Raw genomic sequence first — 25279 nt, forward strand, 5'->3', positions numbered from 1 at the left:
TTAAATTAAATACTCCCGTCGCAAATCTGCGCGTTCACCCCCCACTATAACCGTTCAGATTGGCCCTTTTCTTTCCCTTCCGCATAACCATGACACTAGTACTGCAAAAATGACCGTGCTACTTAAAAGCACTAGCAAACAGCCTACAGCTTACCTCTCCTTTTTCCCACCTCCCGACGCGTATACGAGCTGCCTCGATCGCGGTATGCGCACGCCATCAGGTGCTCGCAGGGGTAACGCGTTTGTATGCAGGTAGAATGGATCCAGACGTCATCAAAGCAAAATAGTTACCGCGCAGATGCGCGGATCTATTTCAGCAGTAGAATAAGGTACTAGTAAATACGCATTGACGTTTTCTTTCACACCCATAATCACACGTTTACACTCTTCTACCACAAAAGACAAATAATAGAGGAATAGCAAGAGCTCACGTCACCTGTCTAATATAGTGAAGACAACACGCAGCACTCATAAACGTCAATAGTCCAGCAATCTAGTGGCTTCGATCCATACACCATCATTTCACATTCTAGTGGTCAGCCATTCGTCACTCATTGGTTTATTCTGAACCGTTTCATTCCTTCTAATTCGCTATGCTTCCGCCACAGACGCCCACGCACAAACGCACACTTTCCGCACTCGGTCACGAACTGTTGACGCCGTTTTTGCTTAGCCTCAACACACCGATGCACCTATCGCCTGGGTCGCTCTCGTTTTCCCCATCGCGCTTGTTCGGCAACCAGTCAGACTTCCAGCGCATCGGCGTGTCCAATGTGCGGAGCCCGACACAGCCATCGCCGAAGCCCAAGTACGATGCAGACGCGACCGACGACGAGGATGAGCGCGGCATCTCCAAGTTCACGCCGCCAGACTCCCAGTGCCGCGCACGCGACCTTTCAAGCATGTTCTCGGAACTTCCCGAACGCGCCCCGTTGGCAGACATCTCCAACCAGATCGACGACCGGAAACGAAAGCTCTTGGTGCCGGAAACACCCACAGCAAAAAAGCTGCACACGCGCACGAGCTGGTCGCCGGCCGCGGATGCGCTTCTTCTCGCAACGATGCGCGCGCTCCTTCCAGGCGCGTACCTGTCGAAGGAGCGCAAGCTCAATCTCGCGGCGCTTGCAGACGCGTACTCCGCACGTGTGCTCGAGGAGTTGGAGGCGGAGCCCGAGTACCGCGCCAAGGGCACAGCGGAGCGCGAGAAAGCGCGCGCCGCGCGATGCAAGACACCGCGCCAGGTGGAAAATCGGTTGAAACTGATGTGGCACGGACGCACCTCGGCTGTCACCCGCAACGAAATGAAAAGGTACCTCGTATTGGAAGAAGAAGTGCCACAGATCACTGTGACGACACCCGAAAGCGCTTACAAGTTTCCGGCGAAGGAGAGCTCAGATGATCAGTTCGTGGCATTTCTATCGTCGTCCCCCACTTTTGACGTCTCCAGGGGCGATGCGTTAGACCAATCCACGCCGCACGCAGTTTCTCCGACGGAAATTGATGTGTCCCAGATGGAGATCCAGTTCACGAACTCGTTGACGGGGCAGTCCCACATATTTGCGCAGATGGAGCCGAACACACTTCCGCAGCCGTCGTCACTCAAGGTCAGGGGCAAGGCCGCGCGGCATTTACTCGCGGAGACTGCGGATGAACTTCCGCTTATACTCATTCAATGCAACGTCGCGCTTCCATGCATATCTGCAGTCCAGTCACCGCGCGCGCGCGCGACAGCGTCCATAAACCTCACTGACGGTGCACTCGACGCGCATGTGGTACTACGTGCGGTCCGCAGCTGTCCGTCTTCCATGTTGACGTGGAAAATGGCCACCCGGATCTACGACGAGCATGACATGTTGATCATGAACAGCGACGAGTACATCAACGCGTACAAAAACCTCGAAGTCGACTCCGACGAGTACCTTATGCGAATCCCGTTCATGGCGTCCTTCTGGTACGGGTATTTGACCTTCGTGATGAACTCTACCGCGTCTGCTGATGGCTTGGGCGCTAGCCCGCTCGACGGCTTGACGGTGGTCCAGGTGTTGTACGAAGAAGACATAAAACACGCAGTGGTGGTATATCTGTTTGGTCGTGGCTCTGGCGCCGTGCTGGTGCAGAAGATGCCGTTTGGCAAATGGCGCATGCTGGCCAAAGAGATTGTTCACCACTCGTCAGATACGGAGGTGGTTGTTACCAGCCCGTTGCCCGATACTTCCCTGGTGGAAACAAAGCCTGTGCCCCAGGCCCCGGGCTACCAGCAGCTCATGGTGCAGCAACAGTTCCTCCAACAACAGCAGTTCTTGGAGATACAGCGCCAGCAGATGATGATGCAGATGCAAATGCAGATGATGCCCGCGGACATGTACTATCCACAGTTCCAACAACCGGTACCGAACTTTGTGCATGCGGAACCCCAGCCGCCGATGCTCATGCGCACAGAATCCCAGCCGCCGATGTCTATGCTCGTTCACGTGGAATCTGAGTCTCAGATGAGCCACCCACATGGGATCTTTCCACGCCAGGCAGGAAACTCCTTTGGCTCGCCGTTTGTGAGTCCACAGGTTGCCAGAAGGATATCCTCCGCCAGCAATAGCACCGCAAATACGTCGATGTCGCAGGTGACGCCGCCGGCCAAATACCACGGGATGTCGCGGTTCCAAAACCACGAATTCCGCCCGCATCCGTCAACCATCGAAGAGGCCAAGGAGTTCCGGTCGGTCGTGCCGCGGCGCCTGAGCTGTGCCGGCGACAGCAACCTCAAATTTGAGTTCTATCAGCCCCCGGGAAGTAAAAATTGATGTGCCTTGAGTTAGGTTCTGATAATAAATAAGAAGAAAAAGGTTTTAACTACGTGGGTAAATGGAAGGTTATAAAAAAAACACTCTATAGGTGTCTAGATGGCGTGAGTAACCGTTTTGACCAAGACGTTAGCTTGTATAATGGTCTCTGGAGCACTTGCATGTACAGGCGGGTACGCTTATAGAATAAAAGTTGTCCAAATTCGTAGACACACCACCGGTCATAAAATATGAACAGAACATCCTCCTCGTTAAAGGAGGTTTAACTGAGCGAGTTTTAACTAATTTACAATAATAGATTACTTTGTATTATTTTAAGTACCAGGCCAATCTCGCTGGTACTCGTTCAGATGTTTATATGCCGGCCGAAAAATCTCTACCTGCGGCTGGAACTTTTCACCTATTCAGCCAGCACGTATCTGAACTCCTCCACACCCTCTATCGATACTCATTAATTGATATTTATCCAAGCCAGTCATATCAAATAATGACTACTGTATGTACACTCTGCTCCTTTTTGCTCTTTTTCAGCCGTGACTAACCTTTAGACGCTTGACGACTCCAGGAGACAGCAGTTGTGGGAGCTCAACACGCGGGCGTGGAACGGCGAGGCCGTGTTTCCCGTGGGAAAGCTTGACGCATCGCTCAAGAAAAACACCGCCTTCATCAAAAAGGTACGCCTGTCACTTGGTGCTGACCAGCAGCAGACGATTCTCAAAGACATCCAGACGGTATCGCTCGAGAAATACCTCACAGAAATCCTAGCCGGGATTTTGGAAGGCTTACCGCGGTGCACCAAGACGGCGGATGTTAATGCTTCGGTGGAGATTGTCAGTGCGTTGCACCAGCGCTTCGGTACCAAGTTCACACCATACTTGTTGTCCAGCTTTCTCCACGGGCTCGCGAGTCCGCCGAAATCGTACGTGCGCAACGAGAAAGAGGACGCAGGGCGAGTCGCCCGCCAGAAGATTTTGCTCCGTTTGCTCACAGAGTACTGCATGGTGGGAATTTTCCGAGATATCAACGAGGCGGCGCACGAGGACCTCCCGGACTTTGCGTTGCGGAAGGTGAACGCAAAGGTGGAGAAGGTGGAGCCGGTGCTTTTGTCGGTATTGAAAGAGATTTTTAGCTATGATTTGAAGGGAGGCGGGACGATTACGATTGCGGTGGGGTTTTTAAAGAGGTTTGGGTCGTATATTCTTGAAGATTTCCCGGGAGAAGGTCTGAAGGAAAGCAGCGTGGATGGAAATGAAACGGAGCCCCATTCCGCGAATGGTTCAGCACTTCCGGATGTCTTCCCTCAGCTCCTCACCCTCTTCACCATATACACAAACGCCATCACCAAACAGGCCCTAGTTATTTCTGCCTCCCTCAACAAATGGCGCATGCGCCTCACCAAGGCCTCCATTCGCACGGGCAAGATCCTCGAGGAATACACTACGGAGATCACTACTCTTGAAACCCTCTTACTGCTCTTTACCATCGGTGTTGACTACCTCTGTCCCTTATTCCATATTCCCCTCCCGGATCTCTCAGCCCAGGTAGAAGAAGAGGAAAAGGCCATCATCACAGAAGTCTCCTCTGGTGGCAACCAGGAAGACGAGATGCTCGTCTGGGAAAACCAGGAGAACAAGGACTTCTACACCAAGGTGCCCAATCTTAAAAACTCGATTCCGGTCGCAGTGACCGCTGCGACACGTGTAGACGACGAGCTTGGGGCTAAAATGACGCTATTCCTTGCAAAATTGGAGAAAACCTCAACTGTGAAGCTGCTTGACGAGTTGTGTTACGAGTATTGGTACATGGGTCTCAATAACAAGGCATCGCGCAACCGGTTGGTGAAGTTTTTGGAGGAAAAGCTCCGCAACAACTCCGCCACGATCCACGATTTGAAGCTCTACGCGCGGTTTATTGCAACCAACAAGGACTTGTTGCCAGATGTGACGCTGCAGATTTCTGATGCCTTAGATGTGAATTTCCGCTCGCAGTTACACAACGGGAAATTCCTCGTCGCCACCATCTACATGTTCCTGGAGTTAATTAAATTCAAGATCTTGCCGTCGCATGTCATCTTCCACAAGATCCGCACGTTGATCTTGAACATCCAGGTGTTGAACAACTTGGAGATCTTGGGTTTGTTACTCAGCAACGATTACTGCGGAAGGGTCCTTAAGTACGACGCGGACTATAAGGAATTAACCCGCGACATGATCGAACTTTTGAAAACAAAACGGTCCCTGGACGACAAGCTCACTGCCAATGATTTGCTTGCAATCGACAACTTTCTCTTGATCGTGAATCCGCCGTCGCTCGCCAAGATCTCGAACCAAAAAAAGCGCAAGGATGAGACACTCGAGCAGCAGTTCATCCGCTACGTCATCACAACTCAGTTGGGGGCCAGTCCATGTAGTAAAATTGCCCTGATCATTACCAAAGCGAATATGAAAGATCCAAAGATTCAGCACACCTTGCACTCCGTGCTTACGAAGCCACAGAAGGTAAGCTACGACGCGGTACCTGATCTCGCGAAACTTCTTTCACAGATGAAGAAGGTAGTGCCATGCTTGGTTCCCAAAGTGGTGGATACGGTCATTGAGACGATTGATATTGGATTGATGGTGAATGAGTACCGTATGAACCGAAGCCGCTTGGTGACAATGAAGTATGTGGCGGAGTTGTACAACTGCAACGTGCTCACCTGGGAGATGCTCTTGGACATTTGTTTCCACGTGACAAATTTCGGGTACAACGGCGGAGACCCAGGATCCGTGGCGAACAAATTAGATCCGAGGGATAACTACTTCAGAGTGAGCATGGTTACGACGGTGTTGACGAGTTTGAAGTTCTTCAATCCGGTGGATAAGGCCAAGTCTGGGAAGAAGACCGGAAAGGAATTGATCGGGAGGCGCTTTGAAGCAAAACTTCGCAAGTTCTTGATCTTCTTTGACTATTTCGTCTGGTGCAAGGCCCAGCCGCTTCCAATGGATCTCACCTTTGCGTTGAGCGCGTTCTATACGAAGTTGGTTGTCGAAATGCCCCACTGGGCGGACTTGCGGCTGGCATCTGGCACCCAAGCGGGAGAAAAGTTGATGGAGCTCATGAAGAACACGACCGAGGACGATGACGACGATGAAGAAGAGGAATTGGCCGAGGAGGAGGAGGAGGAGGAAGAGGAGGAAGAGGAGTTGGTCGACGAGGAGGAAGAAGATGAGGACGATGAGGACGATGACGTGGATGAGGACGATGAGGATGACGATGAGGATGACGAGGATGAGGATGACGATGATGACGATGATGACGATATGGACTCGGAAGAAGAGGAGGTCTTGAGCAAGAAGCGGAGGGAGTTGCTTGAGCTCGAACGCGAGCAGCGCAAGTTGCAGGAGGAGTTAGATGAAGGTTTGAAGAAGTTGATGTTAGAAAGCATGAACGACCAGGCTGGTAAGGGGTCGGACTCCCGTGTGCGCGCCTTCCGCGCCCCGATCCCCGCCAAGTCTGTCTCTGGTTCTAATTCGTCGGGAATGAGATTCACGTTGATGACGAAAAATGCCAAGAAGCAGCAGGTGGCCAAGACGATTGAGTTGTCCAAGACGGATAAGCTCGCGGAGAGGTTTATGGAGGAGGAGAATAGGAAGATGGAGGAAAATGCGCGGATTCGTCTGATTTTGTTGCAATACGAGGAGTAACCGAGAACACTGGGAGCATCGGCGAGTACGAAGCTGAAATAACCAGACAAGGGAAACTTTGGTTAGCTTAGCGTATTGTATTAACAGTTATACAAAATATGGGTTATCGATGCATATGTTCATGGTCTAGGTCTGAGGCTTTTTACCTAGGGCTCCCCCAGCTAGGCATTGGGTAGGGATAAAGGAACACCAATGAGCTTGCCTCCTGTATAATTTAATCAAACACGATAATGTGCTACTTAGTTTTAAAAAGCAAAGCGATCTCCCAATATTCAAACATCGCCTCAAATTTTCCAAATTAGACTTTTTGTGCTTAACAATATCCGGTTCCATGGCCCCTCCCGGTGCTTTCCCATCGAAGGCCAGACTGTTTCTAACTCTACTGCAACTTCTGTATATGTACGTCACATTAAAACAGCTGGGGCTCCCTACCTCGTCCATCGTCTCCAGACTACTGGACCTTAACAAGAAGAACGGTGATGTCATCTTCCTTGCCCCCCAAGTACTTCTGGCCGGATAACCGGGATAACTCCTGTGCAAATACGCTTGGGTAGTTCACATCTTTGCTCAACTTTACCACCTCGGTGACAAACTTTGACGTGACCTGGTGCATCTCCTGCTCGTTCTTGTGCAGTAACTTCTCCGCATGGTCCTTCAAGAAGATTTCCATGTCGGAGACGTCAATGTTGTCGGTGACACCATCGGTAGCAAACATGACAAAGTCACCGCTCTGTAACTGGAACTCGTACTCGTCTGCTGACTTAGGGGTGTCCATGATATACTTTTTGCCCTGTCTCTGGGCCTTCTTCAAGAACTCATCCGGAATCTTGGCCAACTGGAACGGCGTGTTAAAGCCATGGGTCTGAAATTCGGTCTGCTCGATGCATTTGTAGTTTCGGAACACACCGCACCACGAGTCGCCCAAGTTGGCAACCTTCAACAACCCCTCTGGATTCACAGTGCCCAAACAAGCGGTTGTGCCGCCGATTTCGACCTTGCTGGACTGCTGGATCTCCTGGTACGCCAAGCTCAACAACTGCTTTGGGGTCAACATCTGGTTGCCTGCGTACAACCGCGACATTGCCTGGCACAACTCGCGTGAAATGGCGGAGGAGTCGAACCCCAACTCGCTCCAACCGCCAACCCCGTCCGCCACACCCATTGCAAGGTGCGAGTCATCCTTGATCGACACAAAGTAGTTGTCTTCACCGGTCTCTGAAAGACCCTCCTCCTCGCCTTGGTAGAGCTTGTGTGCTTCCGCGTACTTCTGCTTCTTAGACTTGACAAACTTGTTCTCAAGGTTCTCGCGGTCCTTTGGCTGGAATGCAACCGAGACTTTGTACTGGACCAAGGAACCGGACTCAGCAGGATTGGCGCTAGACGAGAAGTACCGCTTAGCGGTATTTAGGCGCAGTATAGCATAATTCTGGGTCGGCTGGTACGCGAGGAGCTTCAGACTTAGCAACGTCTTGGAGGATCTGGTGAAGTTGAGCGATCTTCCGATGGCGTCTAGAGGTTAGTGCCAGTCTGTTGGAGTTTGTGAGGATACTTACTCTTGCGGATGGACGAAGCAACAAGCATGATGAGGATGAGGATGAGGAGGTATTTGATTCTTCGAGAGAGCATTTGTGGCGTTTGATATATGTTACTGGATTTCTTTTTAGGGAAAGAAAAATGAGACCTCCGTACAGGAGTGGATGCGGAGCGCACACGCAGGATTGTCCGCCGCGTAACCTAATGTTCGTGTGGTTGGCTTCTGGTCGGTGTTGCGGTATAGAATGTGGATCGGTCGCAGGACAGTAATTTGCGTGTATACATATATAGCTATGGTGCATAAAAGGCAGATTTTAGAAGGCAACCTTTTACGGTATCGATATTAATATGTTATTGGTATGTACAACCCCATGTATACGTAATATATATTTGAATTATATATTATGCATAATTGCGCACTGAATTAATACTAAATTTTGAATTATCTAATCAAGAAACACGTGAGTAATAAAAACAAATATATTTAAAATATATTTCAGACCTCCACTAGGTACAGATTCCAGTGCTCAGATTTCTATATAGTTATGCCCTAGAGTTATAAATATGCAAAAATCCTAGACTAGCTAGTGCTACGAAAGTCATAGATAGATTTCAAACAGACTGTACTACTTTTCATCAAAGAAGTGAAGCTTATGATCATCCGATATAGTGTAACGGCTAGCACGGTTCGCTTTCACCGAGCAAACCCGGGTTCGACTCCCGGTATCGGAGGTTACTTTTTTGGCTACCCTTAGAAGTGTTAATTTAGAGGTAGGTTGGCGTGTGACTTGAAAGGTATTAACCTCTTTGAGCCTTTAACAATCAAGGGTTTAAGCGTGCTAACGGTTAAAACCTTGAATGGACTGAGGGGTTAATAATATGGCCAGATTTCGCCTCATAGTTCGCATGGGTTTTAAAACTTTTACCGTATCATAAGTTCGCATCCATTATTTCTCGAGGAGCTGGCGAGAACGTATACCCCAAGCACACAAAGCACCTAGGCGCGGTATTCAGATACGCATGTGGCTCTCTCTGATCTATACGGTGAAGGATAAAAGTGCTTCGTAGGCTGAGTTCCTTAAAAGCTGACAAAATTTACGGAGAAATTCCTCCTCTAGGTCGAGACAAATATTCAATAGTGATGCCTGATACAACCGGCTATGATATCAACCTCATGGAAAATTGTTTAACTTCTTCGCGTAACAGCAGTACGGAGTAAAGCTGCAAACTATACACCATTGCCAATTAATTGCAGTAATTTTTAAGAAACCTGAAGGGGAAGTACATGTGACTGATACTGCTAACAGAGCAGTGTATTGCTAGTTGAAGTGTTTATTGTAGCTTATACTACATGGGGTATTTGAAAAACTACGAGCCGTTATGTACTGTGCCTCAGGGACACCACTCAGATGAACCAGTAGAGATAACATGTATTTTTAGAGTGACAAAATAAGTGCTAACTCATCGCCTTAGTAAAGAAAGGGTGATCCCTGATAGCTCCCATATTTAGATAGCTGAATCTAGAACTCTGCAAAAAATCATGGTAAGGCCTCTCTCGATCGGGCTTACACATCTAGAGCGGTAGGAGCCCTGTTTTCGAATGTTGTGGTTACCCCGCAAGCTCTGCCCCACGCGCTTACATAAGAAAATCTTTTTTGTTGGATTTCCGCGCCGCAACTGACAGGGCACCGGCCCGATTACCCCGCACCTGTACCGCGATCGCCGTTTTCGTGCCATTGTTGAGCTTCAAGGATCGAGCTATTTCTGGTGGTCGCTAAGGGCTTACCAGCTCCAATCAACTTGACAGATACAAACTAGCAGGCCGAAAGGTGTAGTTAATGCAGATGATAAGACTTTCCCCCTTGTGCTTATTATTCTAACATTATGTACCCAGTGAGTAGCGAATTAACATATACCACATCTTCGGCATCTTCCGGTGAGCAGCGACTCGACATATGGCACACCCTCGGTGACTTCCGGGACACCGTAACGATAAAAATACAACACACTTTCGTCCGAATAAACCAGCTTACACCTCTGGAAGACAAATATAGACCAATTCCAAGTAAAGTTGGATGTGCCCGATTTACGATTGAATGCGACTTCCTCTATTGTTCCCTGAACGCCTTTTGTTTACTTGGTTCGGTAGTAACCAGCGCGGAGCCTTCATTGCCAGTCGCGTTAACGGTCTGGCTCAACCAGTACACACCGGAGCGCTTCACTGAGTCACAAACCTTAACTGCCTACTTTTCGGATTCACTCTGCATTAAATCCAGCTAGAGGAGGATACTCGGAGTGTCCACCCTGCAGTGATTCACACATTTTCCTTAAGTGAACATCGAATGGGTCCCTTTTGCTTCGATTCAACTAGTAAATTGGAGCTAGGATGGTTGAATCCATGTAGCCTAAACTTAGCCCAGAGTTAATGCTCTCAGTCCGGACCTGCACAGACCCCGTTAATTACTAGTCAACTCCTGGCGGCGTGCAGGACATCGGGGTTTCATGCGCACGCATCCGAGTTAATGACGGTGGCTTGTGTACAGGCCTAGACTCAGCCCAAAAGTTCGCGCCCTCGTATGTCGTTTCGTTTTCTTCCCCGACCTCTACGAGGCATTTGAAGGTTCGATTTTGCACCAGCGGTTAATGCACCACACCAAGCCGAAAACGTTGACTCAGTGCCCTAAGCTATTCGTTATCTCAGACCGCTCCCCTTATCCGCCATAGTATATTCCAAGCAACTTAGACAGCCCGGACCCCCCCAGTTCAATTTCTACACCGGCGGCTAAACACAGATGGTCTCTGCCTCGTCCCCACGCTCCCTCCCGTTGAACCAGAAAATAGATTTTGGCGGTGGAAGCATGGATAAAGCGCGCTCGACTTTCCCGACCTTCCCTCAGAACAGCGTCCATAGCCTGAATCACACCCAAAACTTGAAGAACCCTCAGACAGGTAGTACCGAAACCCTGCTCTTTCCAGACACAGATTCACCCATGCCCGCTCTCCCCGACTCCTCCTCCGTGTCACCGCTCCCGGTGACCGTCGCTGGCTACGGGACGACTCCGCTGGGGAAACCCCGCTTGTTCGTGTGCCTGGTCTGTACGCGAGCGTTTGCTCGCCAGGAACATTTGAAGCGTCACGAACGATCACACACGCGGGAAAAGCCGTTTGACTGCGGGATCTGCTCCCGTAAGTTCTCACGCCGTGACTTACTCCTTCGCCACGCCCAGAAGTTGCACGCAGGCTGCTCGGACACCGCGATCCGAAGACTCAGACGGCGCCGGGGCTCTGCCAAGTCGATAGGAACCCCAACAACCGCAGCGCTGACACCCCACGCGGAGCTTTCGGCCTCTGAAAGCACCACAAACATCCACGCTTTGGGTTTGGAACTGGAGGAGGGCCCACTGCGCATTGTCACGCCTATGTTGGACCACAACGGATCTGCTGTTTTGCAATCCCAGCCGTCTACGCCACTGGAGACCCTCATGGGCGGCTACTTCAATCGGAACCAGGCCCCCCATGGCAGCGGTGACTTGCTCGAGGCGCCGCATCCCAGAAAACATCCGCTCTCGTCGCTGGTTCGCCGCAGAGCCTCGTTTTCCGCCTCGTCCGGGTCGAACTACGCCATCCCGCAGCTGGACAGCAACAACAACTACCCGGAACACGTGGAGTTTTCCACTCCGCAAATGATGGCTGTGGACGAGTTCATGCCAAATGGTCAAGCCACGGGTGAAGGCTGGTTAGGCAATCTCGGCGATATTCCAGAGTTGGACTTTCTTGCCGAGATGGAAACCCCTCAGACCAAAACGACAACCGCAAAAACAGGATTCCTCAATGAGATGAATGACACTAGTGCCGCTAAAATGGAGTTTCTCCACAGAAATGCCAACCCGAGCTTGGACTTCCAGATCGGCTTGGACAAGCCCGACCCCAACTTCATGCGACCACCACCACTGCTTCACTCTGTTACCAATATCGCCTCCCATTTGCAGCCCACCGATCTCTCTGACCACTCGGTTGTCCCCCTGGGCGAACATACGCCCAGAGCTACCACTTACAGTTTCTACGACCAGCCAGAAGCGCCCAACGCGAACTTGTACTCATCTGACGTCCCCAAGCCATTCCCAGCGTACCGTATTCTCTCCCCCATGGTCCAGGATAACTCTCCCACCCAGACCCCGAACCCAGACCTTGTCGACCCTCTCGACATCAACGAGATCTTGAACGACTTGAACGACGCAAAGAACTACTATTCCACAGGGTACTCTTTCTACAACATGGACTCGGCCCAGACACTTTCGAGCAACTCCACAAATGCCACCATCTCTCCCAGACAGCTAGAGTCACAGTCGCAGTCACAGCCGCAACCCGGCAGCTCTGGTTCCTTTTTACTCAATCATGGCCTCAACCCGAACTACGCCTACTCGAAAACGCGACTCTTTACGTACAACCTTCGCACCATCGTTTACAAATCGTTGGCGAAGTATCCCTTTGTTGGATACCCCACCCCGCATATCCCGTCGAACGAGAAACTCGAGCAATACCTCGCACAGTTTATAGCTCGATTCCTTAACCACTATCCCATCTTACATCCTTCGATGTTGAATGAGTACGAGATGATGCAATTTTCGCAGCCAGGCAATCATAACGAGGGATCTGAAGCGGCCTTTATTTGTCTCCCGTTGCTTATTGCGTCCATCGGGGCGATTACCGACAATCAGAAGGTGGATGGGGCAAACTTGTACGAAGCCTCCAGACGTTGCATTCACGTTTTCCTTGAGCTGCGAAAGGACACCAAGAGCCAGAGTGGCAATGGCGGTGCTCCGAACGGTTTTGGTGAAACGGGGCAGAACAGCCGGTTCTCCCATGGCCAACAGAGCAGCAAAGACAAGAACCCTCTATGGCTTGTGCAGGCCTTGACGCTCTCGGTGATCCACAGTTTATTTGCCGACTGTGACGTGAATCTCCCCGCGGTATTGCGCCAGGTGAACGCGCTTGGAGGGTTACTAAACTCTTCTCCACAGACCATAGAGGAGTACCCCCCTGCCTTGGAACTGGATAGCGAGGCTCCTGAAGATGATGTGAGATCGTTGTTTACGGCCCACACTCGCACGAAGCACTCGGTGGTTGAGGAAAACTTCCTCATGGCCATCAAACGGCAGTTGAAGTGCCGTACGGTACTAGTGATCTACAACTGTATCATGTCCTTGGCGGAGCTATATAACGTGCCACCACGCCTAACGGCGCACGACCTCCGCGTGATCGAGCTTCCTTCTATCGATGACGAAACCGTATGGAACTTCAATAGCTTTGCGCTGTACGAACAGAATTATATTAAGAAGGGTCCAGCAGATGGGACGAACCCGGAATTTGGTAACGCGTTGAGGAACGACGGCACCAAGCTCCGGATCAACTTCATGGACACGTTGTACTTGTTGATCAACAACGACACTAATCGCTACGCGTTTGAACAGTTGAGTAACTTTGCGATTATCTGTCTCATTCACGGGATCTACGACCAGTTTGCGTTGATTAGCACGAGCAACAACGACACGTTTGAGGAATCCATCCAGAATTTGGTGAAATTGACCAAGAACACCGGTTACATGACACGGATCTTGCCCGGTGGAAGAGCAACAAATGTGAAGGGCCCTAGCTCGTTCTCCTCTCACCAGGATATCTTCCTGACTCTTGCAGGGAACTTTGACATGGCAAAGCCATATCCCGTGGAGTACCTCCCGGAGAGTGAGGACACGGTGAATTCGATGAACTTGGATGCCCGACTGTTGTTGAATTACCTCCAGATTAAATCTATCTTCAACCTTAACGCAATCAAGGAGAAGGTATTTTTCAACGATTTCGAGGGCATCTGCGATATGTTGACAAACATGCAACATTTATCCGAAGCGGACTATTTGAAGGTGATTTGCTCATGTAACGAGATCTTAAAATTTGCGTTTTTCAGCGTAACTGACGACGGCGAGGTTCGTGGAGCCAGGAATGGCGATGCAGATGACTGGGAAATCAACGAGAGTGAGCTCGGCTCGAAAATCTCGCTTAACTACCAGATCTTATTTGATGTGTTCTTGATTCTGGCCAAGTTTGTGATGTACATGAACGACAAACTGGCCAATGGTTACCTTGACCCGCATGCAAGCGGTCGGTCCAACTCCCAGGTAGAGACGAACGTTAGCGCGGATCTCTTTGGGGTCAAAAAGGAGCTGGGTGGTTTCTTGGACTTCAGACACACGCCGCAGACGACATTCTACAGCGGGCAAAGCAGCATGTCGCTTCTTAACCGTGGCTTGGCTGATCAGATGATCATTCTCAAGAAGATTTTCCACAAGTTTGAGCGTTTAATGATGATTTTCTACAAGATGTCTGACTTTGACGCCGAGATAGACACCGGAAGCCAGGGTGGGAGCAGCATAAACCTCATGGCAATGGAATCCGGACTTGGCGGTTCGGTGCACAGAAAAAATTCCCATAAAACGGCCCTTCGCATGTTGAAGATTGGGGCGTACATGTTCAAGTATATGTATGATTTCAAAGTGAAGGTGATCATTTTCCAGAAGTTGGCCGACGCGCTACTTAGCATTCGAAGTGCCTTGGAGTAGGGGAATGGCGTATTGCAATTGTGCCGCTTCTTCTTCACTGATTATTTCTGTGAGAATATTTATTAATATAACGTCCCTATCCATTATGTATTTGCTATGAAATCAGCTAGACACGAAAGAGGGTCTTTGTAGATATCGCTAAGTGTAGGTTCTGGGCAGATAACGATTTAGAACTGTAATGCCAATTCAGAAATTCATTCTGCTGAGGGTCGCTAGCTTTGAGAACCGTTCGCTTTGAGAACCGTTCGCTTGCCACGTTCCAGCGAGTTATTTTCGAGTAAATACTCGCCCAAGCTCCCCGCAAGCTCTAAATATAACCGCGATAACAGCAGATTTCCAAGGCAGAAAGTATTTTGTGGCACCTTATTGTGACCTCGATCCGTGATTGTGAACTTTAGTGGATGGGCGAGAGGTGACGGGCGAATGCTATGCATCCTAATCAGTTGTAACGATGGCGTGCCAAACCGACAGACCTCAAACCGGCAGACCTCAAACCCGCTAACCTTAAACCCGTTAAACTCAAATCTGCCGGTAGAACCATGAATAAGCGGCGGTATGTAGGTTATTGAAACAAACATATATACGTCTTGTTACCGTTCAATCTTTGTTAGTGTTACGTCCTGCTATCCACAGTGGGGGCATTGACGTTGCGAGCCCCGGGCCATCCCCTTGCGGCGTGAAAAGTTTTTAAACCTGCACGTAGATAAAAGCAAAAAAAATTTATGCATATCATCGATCAGAGGTCTTTATTGTCATTAGATATACTTCCGAACAGACATGTCGCGTTTAATTGTCAAGGGACTCCCGCAGTACTTCAGTGAGGAAGACTTGAAAAAACACTTCAGCAAACAAGGGGTGGTGACGGATGTGAAGTTGATGAAGAAGCGCAACGGTGAATCCAGGCGGTTTGCCTTCATCGGGTATTTGAAGCAGGAAGACGCTGAGAAGGCGGCCAAGTATTTTGACAAAACCTTCGTGGATACAGCCAAAATTGACGTTGAGTTGGCGCTAACCTTTTCCGACCCTACCGTGCCAAAGTCGTTCAAGGCGAAGAGAAGAATGGCTGAAGACATCGCGTGGGAACGCGAGCAGCGATTTGCGAGCCAACAAGAGGACTGGGAGGTGAAGAGGAGAAAGCAGAGATCTGGGATTGACGACGAAATTCAGAGCAACCCAAAGTTGAAAGAGTTCATGGAGGTGATGAAGCCGTCGCACCAGGTCAAGTCGTGGGCGAACGACGATGCTGCTGACGGTTCTGGTGCCCCATCCTCTAAGTTCTTAGAGGAACATCTTGCGGCGAAGGAGGGCAAGGAGATCCTCGCACAGAGCTCCGTGGATGCCATTGCCGACGGTGCCAGTGATGACGAGTACGAAACTTTTAAGCCTAAGACGGAAGAAGAAGAAGAGGAGGAGGAGATGATGAGCTTGAGTGAATTGCCGGCGAACGACGAATCTGCTACTGATACCACAATTTCTGATCTCGACTGGCTCAAACAGAGACGAATGCGTATGTCTGACAAGACCGAAGAAACCGAGTCCAGAGAATCTTTCAGAGCCGATACTACATCAGAAGAGTCGGCCCCACGGGTTCCGAACATCCATCCGGACAGACAGATCAATCACCAGTCGTTGGAGGAACAAATTCTGCACCGACAGACGCGCAAGCCAGAGCCACAGCCGGAGGAAGAGGGGATTGTTGGCGACGAGGAAGCCAAGACTGTGCGTGGGATCGCGCAGACTGGGCGTTTATTTTTGAGAAACATCTTGTACACGGCCGCGGAGGATGATTTCCGCCAGTTGTTCAGCAAGTTTGGGGCTTTGGAAGAGGTGCACATTGCTATCGACACACGTACCGGGAAGTCGAAAGGGTTCTGCTACATCCAATTCAAGAACCCGGAGGAGGCCATCCAGGCGTACTACGCGTTAGACAAGCAGATTTTCCAGGGGCGGTTGTTGCACATTTTGCCCGGCCAGAAGAAGAAGGACCACCGTTTGGACGAGTTTGACATCAAGAACTTGCCGCTTAAGAAGCAGAAAGACTTGAAGCGCAAGGCCGATGCCACCAAGACCGTTTTCTCGTGGAACTCGCTTTACATGAATAACGATGCCGTGATGGAGTCCGTGGCCGCGAAGATGGGGGTCTCCAAGGCCGACTTGATTGACCCCGAGAACAGTGGCTCTGCCGTGAAGCAGGCTTTAGCCGAGGCTCACGTCATCGGAGACGTCAGAAAGTACTTTGAGGGCAAGGGGGTGGACTTGACTCAGTTTGACAAGAGCGAGAGAGACGACAAGATCATCTTGATCAAGAACTTCCCATACGGGACCACCTCCGAGGAGATTGGCGAGCTCTTTGCGCCGTACGGCGAGATGAAGCGTATTTTGATGCCTCCAGCCGGCACCATTGCCATAGTGGAGTTCCGCGACGCCCCGTCCGCCAGATCTGCCTTCACCAAGTTGGCGTTCAGGCGCTTCAAGAAGTCGATCATCTACCTCGAAAAGGGCCCGAAGGGCTTGTTCACACGTGAGCCGACGAACAACGAGTCCGTGGACGTGAGAGAAGAGGTGGAGGAGGCCGCGAAGGAGGCAAAGATGTCTGTTTCGGACGTTTTGCACAACGGCGCGGAAGACGATGCAGATGTCTTTGAGGGTCCAACGGTGTCCATTTTTGTGAAGAACTTGAACTTCACCACCACTTCGCTCCAGCTTACCGAGGCGTTCAAGCCGCTTGCTGGGTTTGTGGTGGCCCAGATCAAAACCAAGCCAGATCCAAAGAAGGAAGGAGGGTCGTTGTCTATGGGGTTTGGCTTTACCGAGTTTAAAACCAAGGAACAGGCTAACGCGGCCATTGCGGCCATGGACGGCCACGTTATCGACGGCCACAAGTTGCAATTGAAGCTTTCGCACAGACAGGCCTCCACCTCCGCCCGTCCTACAACTGTTTCCGACAAAAAGTCGAGCAAGATCATTATTAAGAATTTGCCGTTCGAGGCTACCAGAAAGGACATCCAGGAGTTGTTTGGCTCCTTTGGTCAGTTGAAATCCGTTAGAGTACCAAAGAAGTTTGACAAGTCTGCTAGGGGTTTCGCCTTTGTCGAGTATGTCTTGGTTAAGGAAGCCGAAAATGCGATGGACTCATTGCACGGTGTCCACTTGTTGGGCCGTCGTTTGGTGATGCAGTTTGCCGCCCAGGAGTCCGAAGACGCCGAGGTGGAGATCGCCAAGATGACTAACAAGGTTAAGAAGCAGGTTGCGACGCAGCAGTTGGCCGCCGCCAGATTGACCGGTAAGCGCAAGATTGGTTTGGAGGATGAGGAAGGTGGTGATGAGATTGACCGTATGAACTAGGTCGGAGGATTGTATATTGAGAATACATAGCATTTTGGAAAGATTTATAGATATGGCACAATAGCAGTGTGATGGCGAATTCACAGCTGGTTACACCAGGGCGGAAATGACAGCAAAGAATTTAGAGAGGCTCCCAGAGCCTTATGATACAGACTTGTCAGAGATTATATATTACAAAAAAACTAGACCTTTACCGGTAAACAAAACTATATATCCGTCCCATATCCCGATGTGCGTTAAGCCACTCAACCACGTGATCAACACTTCCTGCATATGCATAAATTTCGGTGAAAAATATTAAATCTTTATGGCCCCAGTCTCCTCCCTTTTCATCCTATCCCTTTCACCACCATGACTGACTTGCACGACCTTTGTCGCTTCCCCACGCGGCCTATTACCAGGGGTACTTACATCCCAATGCTCACTCTGTACTTGAAGAGCGGTATCCCTGCGACCTACACCGTGGAAGAGGCCGAGCTCTTCGAGCAGGGCATCGAAGACCCTGTGGACTTGCCCTCCACCACCACTCCTCTTCATATTCTCATGGAAAATGTCCCTGTACCGGCGCAATCGTCTCTAGAGGAAATTGAGACCGTATCGGCCATGATCGACGAGTTATTCCAGTGGGGTGCGGGCTGGTGCCACATCGACACCAAAGAACGTACTCCGGCGTGTATTCTCGTGGAAAGAGGTCTTAAGGACTCTGTATACTTTACCCAAATGGTTGAAGCCGGTGTTAGAGCCGAGTTACTCTTGAGAAAGGTAGGCGAGCATGATATGGAATTCATCGACGATATAGAGATGGACTTTGACCCTGAGATGGTTGAGCAAACCGAAAGTGACGAGGCCGAGAAAAAAGAGGTGAATGAAAAAGAAGAGGAAGAAGAGAGAGCAGTGGAGCTCCAAAAGGAGAAGGAATTCGATACCAAGGTCAAGGCCCTCAGACAGGAGCTTGCTGATGATCCAGCCAACAACCAGGAAACCTACCTCAAGACCAAGCTTGAATACACCGATAACGCTCTTGTCACTGAGAAGAACCGCGATGGTGTGATGATGGACTGGGAGTCCCAGTTAATGCAAGCCGGTGCCGATTCGATGGCGTCTGGCACCATCGACGAAGACGGCAGCGTGGACCTGGAATACGTCTGCCTCAACATTGGGTTTGGGATGGGGATTATCGACACGATGGTTGAAAAGCACGCGGTAAAGCCAGCCAAGCACTACATCTGTGAGGCCCACCCTGACGTGCTTGCTAAAATGCGTGCGGATGGCTGGTTCGAAATGCCTAACGTAGTGGTGTTGAGCGGTAGATGGCAGGAAGCCTTGCCAAAATTGTTAGAGGAAGGCATCACCTTTAATGGGATCTACTATGACACCTACTCTGAGCACTACGAGGATATGTTGGATTTGTTCGATTTTGTTGTTGGTTTGTTGAAGCCACACGGTGTTTTCTCTTTCTTCAACGGTTTAGGTGGCGACAGAATTGTCAGCTACGAGGTGTACAAGAAAGTGGTAGAGTTGGATTTAAATAACTACGGGTTGGCCGTCACTTTTACTGAAATGGACGCTCCAAAGGAGACCTTGGTCGAAAGCCAGCAGAAGATGGCGGCTGATAAGGCTGCTGAGGGGGAAAGTGCTTGGGAGGGTATCAAGAGGGCGTATTGGGTTTGCCCGGTCTACTACCATCCAGAGGCCAAGTTTGCCTAGAGAGGGCTTGTAACGTATACGATTAAAATGTCTGCATTTGAGTGTAAGCAAAACCGAAGTGTCAGAAAGAGTGAGTGATATTGTTGGAGAGAGAGGAAGTAAATTGAGAATTGCCGGACAGCTATTGGATTTAAAGCGTTGTAGTATTCGCATTGAGAAGAAATTCTTGGTAAAAAAAAAAAAAAACGTAGTGATGTGAATTTGAGAATATCAAGGTATTGGGTGGTCATTAACGCTTCAATATTGTACTACCTATAAGCCTTGCTGAACCTAGGGTTGGATAGGGGCGGCAATTTACAATAAGGCATCGAATGGATTTAATCCGAAGCTGAGCATACTTTTGGGAAGGAACTCCAGATCATATGAACGTGGGGAGAGGTGCAATACGGACTACCAGGTACCGCTTGGAGTGGTGTCCATGACACCAATCTTCCCTTGTTCTGTAGCATTTATTCATCGCTGGAATGGGAGTATTTTTAGATTCAGGTACCTTAAAGTTTTTAGTCCGGCCTTTATGCTGGAAAACTACATAACATCCTCTGAAATAGAAAATTCTGCCATAATGGGTAACACAGAGAGAACATACCAATAATAGCACCGCCTGTAGCTTCCAAACTCGCTCCCATATCCTTTTCGGCCCGTTCTATGCATTCGGAGACAATCAGGAAACTCGACAAAGCAGACTAATCCGCTTGCGGCGGCTCAGACCGAGGCGGTCGACCCATCCTGAGACTTATTTTTAGGCAGGAGCCCCTTGGATCCAGCATTGCCTCCAATACCGGTCTGCTGTGCGATGGAGCACCAATATGCCATGTGTCCTAGCTGCAGATAGACCGCATATGAGGCTAAGTCAGGACATACAACTTAGAGCTTGAATCACTCGTAACCTTCCGGACGTGGCCTCGGGTGTGGTTTCTGACTACAATCCTATTGGTTCCTAAACACACATGTCACTAGAGATCATATCTCGAACTAGAACCATTCGATTGTCTGAGCTGCTTTTGGCAGGCCAATAAAAAATGGATACTTCTTCATTCGTCGCCACGTGACCACCAATCCCTTGCAGAGAGCTCGATGGCGTTATAGCGCACTGGCTAGCGTAGTATTTTGTACACCACCTCGCACCTTTTCCGGATTAAACGGTGCAGACAACTTGACTTCGAGAAGAATGAAGTTCCCCTTACCTCCAACGTCCCGGTGCTAGCCAACCGGCCGGATTAATGCACTACGTAAGAGCATGCGACTGGATGACAGGCCTAAGAGTCGACCCACTATTGGCTTCTGGCGTGCTATTATGTACCGGTCAGATATGCAGCGCTCCGCTATTTAGGTTTCTCCGCTCTTGCGAACGTGGTTCTCTCGCCAAGCATGAAAATGCAGAACAAGAGGCAGTCGTATGCACGCACAACCATAACAGGAAACTTCTTGCAAGGTATAGCGCAATCGGGCAGTTGGCGCTATCAATCGCCCACAAGGGAAAATTTTGCGCTGCGGCTCACAGCATTACACTGAAACAGAAGAACGGGCCAGATGCGAAAACGCCGTGCAGAGATAGGAGGGGAACACGCGGGTGACTAAGATTTTGATAGATTTCTACCGTGGATCCCAGGCACAGGGCTGCGGAATTTGAATGGCAAATAACACAGCGCAAACGACAAACCGTTTTTCATATATAACACATTCAACATCTAGCACTACTAGTGTTTCTATTAGACAACAGCTATTCAACTATTCCTACGCTAATATCAACCACACGCTATATCGCTACTCGCTTTTATCAGACTATTACCAATACCATGTCAGGCCAGATAGTAAGGGATGTTTCCGCGTATATAGCCAAGGAGGCGCCCCGCGGGCTCACCGTAGGTGTGCTAGCGATGGTGCTTTTCGCTGGCTACCGCTACTTCCTCAAGACCCCCAAGAAGAGACCTGATAGCCAAGACATTTTCCCATCCACCTTTGCCAACGATAAGACCTTGGAAGAGTCTTCCGTCCAAGCGTGTGCCATGAACACCAATCTGTACGAGCACTGGACCCCGTCACTTTTCGGCCACCCCCAACAGCAACAGGCGCCTGTTCAGATGCCCCCACAGAGCCAGGCCGTTCCCGACTTCCTAGACTTCGACTGGGAGATTCCTGGTTTGGAAGTTGATTTCAGATATGCCGCGGCGCAAACACCGCTTGCAACCCAACCACCGCAGCTCGCCAGCCAGCCGCTTCCACATCCAGAAGAGCAGCCATTTTGCCTTGACGACGAGTTATTCCTCTACCACACGAACTGGAAAAACCAGCCCCAACCGGCGACCAACGATATCTACCCTACGTACGAGGAAGCTGCCTCGGCATTTGCCATGTTCGAACCGCGCTACGCCAACGTGTCTCCCCACTCCACCGAAACTTCTCCGTCCTCTTCCCACGAAGACTACACCATAGTTTCGTCTGAGTCGTCCACCACATCCACCCCCCAGGCGAAGCCTGAGAAAGCGAAGCAGACCAGAATGAACGCCAAGGCGGACTCTGTTTGCACCAAATCAGATTTTGACTCTGCGGACGATTTTGGCTCCGACGATGATGGCTTGGCTTCGGGAGACGGCTCGGCTTCCGGTTCCGACGTGTATGCCTGCCAGATGTGTCCTGCAGAGTTTCGCGTGCGCGGCTACTTGACGCGCCACATGAAGAAGCACTCCACCAAGAAGGCGTACACATGCCCATTCTTCAGCGACAATGCGCGTGTCAAGTGCCACGCGCACGGTGGGTTCTCGCGCCGCGACACCTACAAGACACATCTCAAGTCGCGCCACTTTACATACCCTCCCGGGACAAAGTGCGGCAGCAGGGGTGACGTTTCTGGCTGGTGCGGGCTTTGCGGAAAGGAGTACAAGGACAACGAGCTCTGGGTCGAGTTACACATCGAGACGGGAGAGTGTGGTGGCTTGCCAAGTGGATTTGTGGGGAAGCTGCGTTTGGTGAAGAAGATGATCAGAAGCGAGAAATTGAAGTTGAAGAGAGCTAGAAAAGAAAAGAGAATGGAGTTGGCCAAGGCCGGTTTGGGTAAGGCTATTAAGACCGAGAGCCCTGGTAACCAGCTCCAGGGGTTCAGCCAGGAACAGATTCGTCACGAACCTGCTTTCCATGCTCAGCAGTTCCATCTGCAACCCCTTCAAACGCATCCGCAGTTCTTTGATGCCCAGCAGCGGTTCCAACAGTTTGATGTGTGCACGTAGATTCGTCCACCCTGCATGCCGAACCTTTATGGCTTCTGCCTTCTATTCATTTCTCGGTCTTTATTTATTTCTGGTTTTCTTGGTGCATTTGTGTATTTCGGTTCTTTATTTGTATAATGCTATATTTGTGAACGACTTTAAACATTTAATCATAAGCAATTAGGACGTCAGTTTGTACATGATTGATTGTTTTAATCAGATTTTATTTCAATCTTTACTGGGTAATATATACCAAACTCGCATTTCCGGTCATACGTAAATTCTGACAATACTCAATATTAAAAAAAAATACTAAACACTAGTTAAGCCCTCTCCTTATTTGTAGTGACCAGCGAAGGCCGCGTCAAACGCCAGCTTACTAGCCTGTTTGCCCTCGATTACCTCACCATGACACATCACAATTCGCTCAAACTCCCAGGACGCGATAGCAGCCAAACCCTGCTTATTCCCTTCGCTCACAGGGATAATCTTGCTGAGGAGCCAGTTTCCAACCTTTGAATATGGCTGTAAGTATCTCGCGATGAAACTCAACCCTGTGGTTGGATTTATGTTTCCGTATTGCTCGCTCTTTGGCTGAATGTTAAAGAGCAAATCGGCTTCGAACAAGGTCTTGGACTCAGGGTGGAACATTACCAACTCATGGTTTTGGTGACCAGGAACGTAGACAAACTCAAAGTTGTCCACCAAATCCTGGGCGTTCTCTCCCTTAAGGATCTGAGCCAACTCGGACCCTTTGAGAACTTTGTTGGCGTGTTCGGCCGTGAACTTTCCTCCGGTTAACGGTGTAACGCGCGATTCATCCACACCCTCCATCCCCACAACTGAGACACCAGGGAATTGGTTAACGTAGTCGCGAGCTGCCATCGTGTGCTCGAAATCAGGAATGATCACATTGGAGACTTTGGCGTGCTTGCCAATGGATGCGAAGCACAGCTCCGCTTCTGGGCCGTACGGGAGAGCGGACCAGACGACGACATTGGTGTTGGGAAGCTTTATCAAGGCCATACGCGCACCGAACTTGATAACAGGACCGCGAGTGAAGGGACAAGAATGGATAGTGACCAGGGGAGTGAGCTGGCGGCTAGTGCCCCCGAGTGGGAAGTGGTATGGCATTGTGTGTTATTCGATGGGAGAGTCTTAATGAGATACTAGGATATACTGAAGCACAGATATAGTTAATCTCTTTTGACTTGGTCTAAGATGTCACGGGCCCAGGCAGGTTCTTAAGGAGTTGAGCATGTTACATACAGGCAAATCCCGCCAGGGGAAGGATTTGGCAGCAATCTTGATTCTCCTGCGTATGCATTTAGGTGCGGAAACTGCGGCAGCTTGTAAGAGGAATTTGTCAGACGCCGGAGGCTGGACCTGTGTCTAGAAATATCTCCAGAGAGTCTGGACTAATGAGTGGCTAAATTATAAAACAAATTCATCGCTAAGAAAAGGAATGTTGGAGTATGTTATTATAAAAAGTATTTACACCTGTAACGAGATACTGTTTCCCATGTATGACATCTGTCTTTGGTGAGTTTTCTGGTAAAAACAGCTAGAATTCGAAAAAGTGACGATGCGGCAGACTATCTCCCAAAAAAAAGCATTTGCTTTTGAAGCTAGGAGGGGAAATCAAGGATTATTTTTATTTGGCCATGTTTTGGCTTTAGCGTTTGAATACGTCGGTTCAATATAGACTGATATACATATACATGTCTCTGAATTGATACAATGTTTTGATACAATGTTTGTAATTGACGCTCAGTATAGACAGGGTTTTCAAGTATCAGTAAATATATACACGGTGCAACTGATACTTCCGGTAGAGTTCCATTTCAATACGAATGGAAAGATACAAAAGTCTTCGATATTTTAGCCAAGTTCTTTACTTGTAGAAATGGCCGTAGACCGAGTCAAATGCCAGTCTGCTCTCGTTTTTCCCTTCAATCACCTCACCGTGGCACATCACAATGCGTTCAAAATCCCAAGAAGCAATAGCACTAATGGCATCACGGTTACCCTGTTCGGCGGAACTAAGCAATCTCCCGGAGAGCCATTTTCCCACGGCTGAGTACGGCTGCAAATAGCGAGCAAAGAACCCCAAGCCCTTAGTTGGGTTTACCTTACCATACAGCTCACTTTTTGACTTGATATTGAAGAGAAAATCAGCCTCAAATAAAGTTTTGGATTCTGGATGGAACATTGTCAACTCGCGGTTTTTGTGGCCCGCAACATACACAAACTCAAAGTTGTCGACCAAGTCCTTTGCATTTTCACCCTTAAGGATTCCTGCCAACTCTGGGCCTTTGAGGACTCGGTTTGCGTGAGTCTCGTTAAACTTCCCCCCAGTTAAGGCGGTCGCAGAAGCTTCGTTCACTCCGTCC

The 25279-nt window shown here is 49.6% G+C and overlaps 10 protein-coding genes and 1 non-coding gene across 11 annotated transcripts; 7 read left to right on the top strand and 4 right to left on the bottom strand.

The window, feature by feature from the left end:
* The first annotated feature begins 373 nt into the window (after positions 1-373).
* Positions 374-2991, top strand: BABINDRAFT_161121 (uncharacterized protein). The gene has a single exon (XM_019128661.1). The coding sequence runs from the start codon at positions 594-596 to the stop codon at positions 2796-2798; it is 2205 nt and encodes a 734-aa protein (XP_018985464.1). The 5' UTR covers positions 374-593; the 3' UTR covers positions 2799-2991.
* A 294-nt stretch (positions 2992-3285) lies between these two features.
* On the top strand, positions 3286-6484 carry BABINDRAFT_166508 (regulator of nonsense transcripts 2 family protein; the record flags this gene model as incomplete). The annotated part of the gene is made up of 2 exons (XM_019130432.1): positions 3286-3294; positions 3347-6484. The coding sequence occupies 2 exons, from the start codon at positions 3286-3288 to the stop codon at positions 6482-6484; spliced, it is 3147 nt and encodes a 1048-aa protein (XP_018985465.1).
* A 451-nt stretch (positions 6485-6935) lies between these two features.
* Positions 6936-8110, bottom strand: PTC7 (type 2C protein phosphatase; the record flags this gene model as incomplete). The annotated part of the gene is made up of 2 exons (XM_019130433.1): positions 6936-7993; positions 8038-8110. 2 exons carry the CDS (start codon positions 8108-8110, stop codon positions 6936-6938), a joined length of 1131 nt encoding a protein of 376 aa, XP_018985466.1.
* A 567-nt stretch (positions 8111-8677) lies between these two features.
* Positions 8678-8749, top strand: BABINDRAFT_t169. Its single transcript has one exon. It is a non-coding gene; the product is annotated as a tRNA-Glu (tRNA).
* A 2348-nt stretch (positions 8750-11097) lies between these two features.
* Positions 11098-11259, top strand: BABINDRAFT_22770 (C2H2-type zinc finger protein; the record flags this gene model as incomplete). Its single annotated transcript, XM_019131297.1, has 1 exon — positions 11098-11259. A coding segment is annotated over one exon (162 nt), but the record flags the coding sequence as incomplete, so codon positions are not given.
* Positions 11260-14727: 3468 nt separating this feature from the next.
* On the bottom strand, positions 14728-15264 carry BABINDRAFT_129056 (uncharacterized protein). Its single transcript, XM_019127014.1, has one exon. It carries the CDS (start codon positions 15207-15209, stop codon positions 14844-14846), a length of 366 nt encoding a protein of 121 aa, XP_018985468.1. The 5' UTR covers positions 15210-15264; the 3' UTR covers positions 14728-14843.
* Positions 15265-15408: 144 nt separating this feature from the next.
* BABINDRAFT_13038 (RNA-binding ribosome biosynthesis protein) lies at positions 15409-18176 on the top strand (the record flags this gene model as incomplete). Its single annotated transcript, XM_019127032.1, has 2 exons — positions 15409-17965; positions 18163-18176. 2 exons carry the CDS (start codon positions 15409-15411, stop codon positions 18174-18176), a joined length of 2571 nt encoding a protein of 856 aa, XP_018985469.1.
* Positions 18177-18327: 151 nt separating this feature from the next.
* On the top strand, positions 18328-19683 carry RMT2 (protein-arginine N5-methyltransferase; the record flags this gene model as incomplete). The annotated part of the gene is made up of 2 exons (XM_019131706.1): positions 18328-18870; positions 18925-19683. The coding sequence occupies 2 exons, from the start codon at positions 18328-18330 to the stop codon at positions 19681-19683; spliced, it is 1302 nt and encodes a 433-aa protein (XP_018985470.1).
* A 1597-nt stretch (positions 19684-21280) lies between these two features.
* BABINDRAFT_161125 (uncharacterized protein) lies at positions 21281-23078 on the top strand. Its single transcript, XM_019128662.1, has one exon. The coding sequence runs from the start codon at positions 21480-21482 to the stop codon at positions 22905-22907; it is 1428 nt and encodes a 475-aa protein (XP_018985471.1). The 5' UTR covers positions 21281-21479; the 3' UTR covers positions 22908-23078.
* Positions 23079-23222: 144 nt separating this feature from the next.
* BABINDRAFT_7622 (uncharacterized protein) lies at positions 23223-24020 on the bottom strand (the record flags this gene model as incomplete). The annotated part of the gene is made up of 1 exon (XM_019132650.1): positions 23223-24020. One exon carries the CDS (start codon positions 24018-24020, stop codon positions 23223-23225), a length of 798 nt encoding a protein of 265 aa, XP_018985472.1.
* A 760-nt stretch (positions 24021-24780) lies between these two features.
* On the bottom strand, positions 24781-25269 carry BABINDRAFT_7623 (uncharacterized protein; the record flags this gene model as incomplete). The annotated part of the gene is made up of 1 exon (XM_019132651.1): positions 24781-25269. A coding segment is annotated over one exon (489 nt), but the record flags the coding sequence as incomplete, so codon positions are not given.
* Between the last annotated feature and the right edge of the window lie 10 nt (positions 25270-25279).

The sequence above is a fragment of the Babjeviella inositovora genome (genome assembly GCF_001661335.1).
Source record: "Babjeviella inositovora NRRL Y-12698 unplaced genomic scaffold BABINscaffold_5, whole genome shotgun sequence".
Taxonomy (NCBI): Eukaryota; Fungi; Ascomycota; class Pichiomycetes; order Serinales; genus Babjeviella; species Babjeviella inositovora.

Coding starts and splice junctions, on each gene's coding strand:
- BABINDRAFT_161121 (XM_019128661.1), top strand. CDS start 594: ATGCTTCCGCCACAGACGCCCACGCACAAACGCACACTTTCCGCACTC.
- BABINDRAFT_129056 (XM_019127014.1), bottom strand. CDS start 15,209: ATGTTTGTTTCAATAACCTACATACCGCCGCTTATTCATGGTTCTACC.
- BABINDRAFT_161125 (XM_019128662.1), top strand. CDS start 21,480: ATGTCAGGCCAGATAGTAAGGGATGTTTCCGCGTATATAGCCAAGGAG.